Source organism: Acanthisitta chloris, unplaced genomic scaffold, assembly GCF_000695815.1.
Source record: "Acanthisitta chloris isolate BGI_N310 unplaced genomic scaffold, ASM69581v1 scaffold41096, whole genome shotgun sequence".
Lineage (NCBI taxonomy): Eukaryota > Metazoa > Chordata > Aves > Passeriformes > Acanthisittidae > Acanthisitta > Acanthisitta chloris.
Window position 1 is genome coordinate 1 of NW_008677220.1, and position 4,776 is coordinate 4,776.

The window sequence follows — 4,776 nt, forward strand, 5'->3', positions numbered from 1 at the left end:
ACTCTCCTTAACCTGTTTGTTGTGCTTTGCCATCACTGGGGTGACATAGCTGGTTGTGCTGTGTTGAGGGGAGTTTTGTGAGGCTGGCGAGGCGTGAGGGGAACTGCTGTGGATACCAAGAGCAGAGAGCTGTGGCCGAGCACTGCCTGCAAGGCTGCTGGACCCCAAGCCGCTGCCCTTGCTGCTGCCGCAGGAGCTGTTGAGGGGGGGGGGCTCCCTCCAGGGGCGGTTGATGCTGCTTGAGCCCCCAGCAGCAAGTTTCTGTCCACAGGCACCCCGTCCATCGACAGGACCACACAAGCTGAGGGAGTGCCTTCCACTTATCATCTTCCTGCGCAACCGGCTGAAGTATGCTCTGACAGGAGATGAGGTCAAGAAGATCTGCATGCAGAGGTTCATCAAGATAGATGGCAAAGTCCGCACAGATATCACCTACCCTGCAGGCTTCATGGGTGAGCAGGATTGGGGCAGCACCTCGGGCAGCTCTGCTGCACTGGTGGGGAGTACTTTGTGGGGTGGCATGACAGTGTGGAAAGGATATAAAGCTACTAGAGAGTGACCAAAGGAGGGCAGTGAAAATGTTAAGGCCCCTGAGGGGAAGCCGTATGAGGAGTGGCTGAGGTCACTTGGCCTGTTCAGCTTGGAGAAAAGGAGACTGAGGAGAGACCTCATTGCTGTATAGAACTTCTCACAAGGGAAAGTGGAGGGGCAGACACTGGTGGCTGAGGTGGCCTGTTCAGCTTGGAGAAAAGGAGACTGAGGAGAGACCTCATTGCTGTATAGAACTTCTCACAAGGGAAAGTGGAGGGGCAGACACTGTCCTCTTCTCTCTGGTGAGCAGTGGCAGGACCCGAGGGAATGGCTTGAAGTTGTGTCGGGGAGGTTTTGGTTGGGTATTAGAAAAAGGTTCTTCATTCAGAGGGTGGTTGGGCACTGGGACAGTTCCCCGGGGCAGTGGTTGCAGCATCAAGCCTGACAGAACGAACTTCTCACAAGGGAAAGTGGAGGGGCAGACACTGTCCTCTTCTCTCTGGTGAGCAGTGGCAGGACCCGAGGGAATGGCTTGAAGTTGTGTCGGGGAGGTTTTGGTTGGGTATTAGAAAAAGGTTCTTCATTCAGAGGGTGGTTGGGCACTGGGACAGTTCCCCGGGGCAGTGGTTGCAGCATCAAGCCTGACAGAACTCAGGAAACACTTGGACAATGCTCTCAGGCACATGGTGTGATACTCAGGGATGTCCTGTGCAGGGCCAGGAGTTGGTCTTGATGATCTTTGTGGGTCCCTTCCAACTCTGAATATTCTGTGATTCTGTAATTTGGGGGGAAAGGTGTTTTCCTGGTGGAATTGAAGAAAAAATACATACAAGTAGTTGTTACTTAGTTTGAAGTTGTGCACTGCAATGAATACCAAAGCCAGATAACTGTAGCATGTAACTGCCTGCTTGATCTGGTTAAAGTGCTGCTCAGACTTCTGCCTTCAGCAGTTTTGCTAATTTGCAGCCTGTCACAGTGAAAGATGTGAGCCTGTGGTTAAAGGGAGATCCCAACCTCATCGTGAATGAGCCTGAATCAATGTGAGCTTGGTGCTGAGTTAGTATTGGGTAATGAGCTGATGTTAACAGCTGCTTTCTTTCCCTCTGTGCAATCAGATGTCATCAGCATTGAGAAGACAGGTGAGCATTTCCGCCTGGTTTACGATACCAAGGGCCGGTTTGCTGTTCACCGCATCACAGCTGAGGAGGCCAAGGTGAGAGGCTTTGATTTGGTGTAAGCGTGGGCTCAGTTGGGTTTGACTGGGGCAGTGTTTTCTCTTTGGCATCTCTTGGGTTTAGTTTGGGCATTGTTTTCTCTTTGGCATCTCTTGGGTTTGGTTTGGGCATTGTTTTCACTTTGGCATCTCTTGAGTTTGGTTTCCTCTTTGGTGTTTCCTGAATGAGAGCTGTTTGCTCTCTTCCCTGACAGCTGAGGCTGTGCCACACCTGAGCAGATCAGGGCCTTCAGGGTTGGGGTGAGGTCCCTTGGTGAGGTGAGAGCAGCTCCCAGATGGCTGCAGGTGCATTGTCTGGTGGTGGAGATGATGCTGTTGGCATGGGCTGGGTCACCTGCACAGGGAGCTTTGGGGTGGGGGTGAATGTTGGCTTTGCCAGCTAACAGTGATCAGAAATACAGAACTGCCTGTCCTGTAAAAGCCTTGAACTCCTTCCCAGGTCGACTGTAGAACCATTAACAGGACTGCCTTTCCACCCCAGGTGCTGGGGAGCAACTCCTGCATGTTTTTCCTTAACCCAGGCATGTTGTTGTGCCTGAGCCATGAGTCTGTGCTCTGCTTGGTATGTCCTTCTGCAGGGCAGGCTGTGCAGGCGCACGGCAATGCAGAGGGCAGGGCTGGCTGTGCTGGAGCCAGCTGTGGTCTGGTTCAGGGCCTCTGCACCCCCTTGATGGGCTTTTACCTCCGACTACTACTCTTGACCTGTGAGGGAGTTCAGGGTAACAAGGCAGGAGGGAAGTCAGAGTACCCTGGAGGAGGGGATATAGATCTCGCTTGGGACCTGGAGAAAGGCAGACTCTGCCTCTGCTGTGTGCCCACAGGCTTTGGGGAGAAATGAGGGAACTGTCCTGGTGAGGGCTTTCCTGAGAATTCAGTCAGTGTCTGTGGTGAGGCCGAAGCCCAAGGTGCACAGCTGCTGCTGCAGCACAGGTGTTTTCTGGTGGGGCTGTAGCAGAGCTGCATGGCAGCTGTATGAGGGGCATTGCTGGGGCAGGGAGCTGGGCAAGACGCTACCTGGGCTCATGTCACGAGCCTCAGAGTGTCTGGGTGTTCTGCTGTGGCTGGTGGCTCTCTGGGGACAAGAGTCTCCATAGTCCATGGCACTGCCCCACCTTGCATGGTGTTGGGTTTTGTTTGCAGTACAAGCTGTGCAAGGTGAGGAAGATCTTTGTGGGCACCAAAGGAATCCCTCACCTGGTCACCCATGATGCCCGCACCATCCGCTATCCAGACCCCCTCATCAAGGTGAACGATACTGTCCAGATTGACCTGGAGACAGGCAAGATCACAGACTTCATCAAGTTTGACACAGGTAGGTCTTGCATCCTATGTAAGGTACTGTACCCTTCCCCACTACAGAGAACAGTGTGGAAGTTTAAATACAGATGCCAGACTTTTTTCTCTAAAGTACAGAGGCAGTGGTGTCAGCCTTGGGAAAGGGGTTGTTTCCCAGGAATATCTCACCTCCTATATCCTGGCCCTGGGAGGCATTTGGTATAAGGACTTGGAGTGGTTCTGAGGCATCAGGTAGAAGCAGCGAGCTGCTGGGGGAGGTGCTTGAGCCTGGCTCTTGCAGGGCTGTGAGCAAGAGGCTCTGGGCAGCCCTGGGAAGATTCCTGGCTCTTTGTGGTCGGAGATGGTTTCAGTGTCAGCAGTGCTCACACACTGTGCCAGCACAGGCAGGATGGAAATGCCTCTTTGGTGCTCCCACAACTGAGAATGTGTTGGGGAATGTTTGGTATGGGCGAAGAGCCTAAGTGGGAGGACTTTACCACAGCACCTGGTGCCAGCTCTTGTCACACCTGTATTTCCTCACCCAGGTAATCTGTGTATGGTGACTGGTGGTGCCAACTTGGGCCGTATTGGGGTGATCACCAACCGGGAGAGACACCCTGGGTCGTTTGACGTGGTTCATGTGAAGGATGCCAACGGCAACAGCTTTGCCACCAGGCTCTCCAACATCTTCGTCATTGGCAAGGTAAGCCTGCGTGAACACCAGACGGAGGGTGCTCAAGGGGCTGCTGGCTGAGGCAAAGAGCCTTGCTGTCTCCTTAGGCAGCTGCTTTCCCACTCCAGTGCTGGCATCCGATCTGGCTTGGCTCCCTGTGTCTTGGCCTGCTCTGGGAAAGGGGAGCATCTGCAAATTTAGGCACGAGGCTGTTTTGAAGAAGCAGACCTGTGGGGGCTTTTTAAGCCTTCTGAGAAATGGGAGCTGAGCAGTGCTCAGACCTTGGTGTGAGCTGGACAGCTGCTGAGACTGAGAGTGTCTCCCCAATTCCTCTGCTGTCTCACCATCCCCAAATTGCTCTTTGTCCAGATTGGAGATAGAGCATTTCATTTTTGGCTGAACTGCATCCTTCACAGATGACTGAAAGAGGCAGCTGTAGTCCTGTGCACCTTCCTAAGAGCCCTCAGTGCCAGGGCCATGTGTGCCTGGCCCAGCATGGGCAGGAGTGGGTTTCTGCTGCTTTTCCCCCTGAGAGGGAGAGTTCTCTTGCTGTCTGGGTTTCCTGGTGTGAGGTGGCTTCTTCTCCCTTGCTGCAGGGCAACAAGCCATGGATCTCCCTGCCCCGTGGAAAGGGTATCCGCCTGACCATTGCTGAAGAGAGAGACAAGAGACTGGCGGCCAAGCAGAGCAGCGGGTAAACTCCAGCTGGGCCGGCTCTCGTCCTGTCAGTGTGTTAATTAAACAGTTTACCGTATGGCTGTGTGACTGGCTGGGGAGTGTCCTGGGGCTGAGGGAGCTGTGCTGACAGTGCCAGGCCCCACTCTGCTCTCCAAGAGGTCCTGCTGCTCCAGGGAGACTCCCAGCAATCAGCCAACTTCCAGAGCAGCAGGGAGGAGTGGGAGAGCCTTCAGACTGCCGTGTCCCCAGGAATGTGTTGGCACAAGTGCCCTTGGATGTCGCGGGGCAGGACATCCTGCTGGAGGAGCAGGGGACTGAGGACCGGGAGCCAGCTGGGCTCTTATGTATCCAGTGGTGCCAGACCAGCTCGAGGCCCTTGGGATGG

General features: G+C 54.3%; 1 protein-coding gene across 1 annotated transcript; it reads left to right on the forward strand.

Annotated features, from left to right (window-relative positions):
- Positions 1–232: 232 nt before the first annotated feature.
- LOC103803832 (40S ribosomal protein S4) lies at positions 233–4,464 on the forward strand. The gene is made up of 5 exons (XM_009076409.1): positions 233–452; positions 1,647–1,744; positions 2,906–3,077; positions 3,586–3,743; positions 4,310–4,464. Exons 1-5 carry the CDS (start codon positions 233–235, stop codon positions 4,409–4,411), a joined length of 750 nt encoding a protein of 249 aa, XP_009074657.1. The 3' UTR covers positions 4,412–4,464.
- Positions 4,465–4,776: the final 312 nt, after the last annotated feature.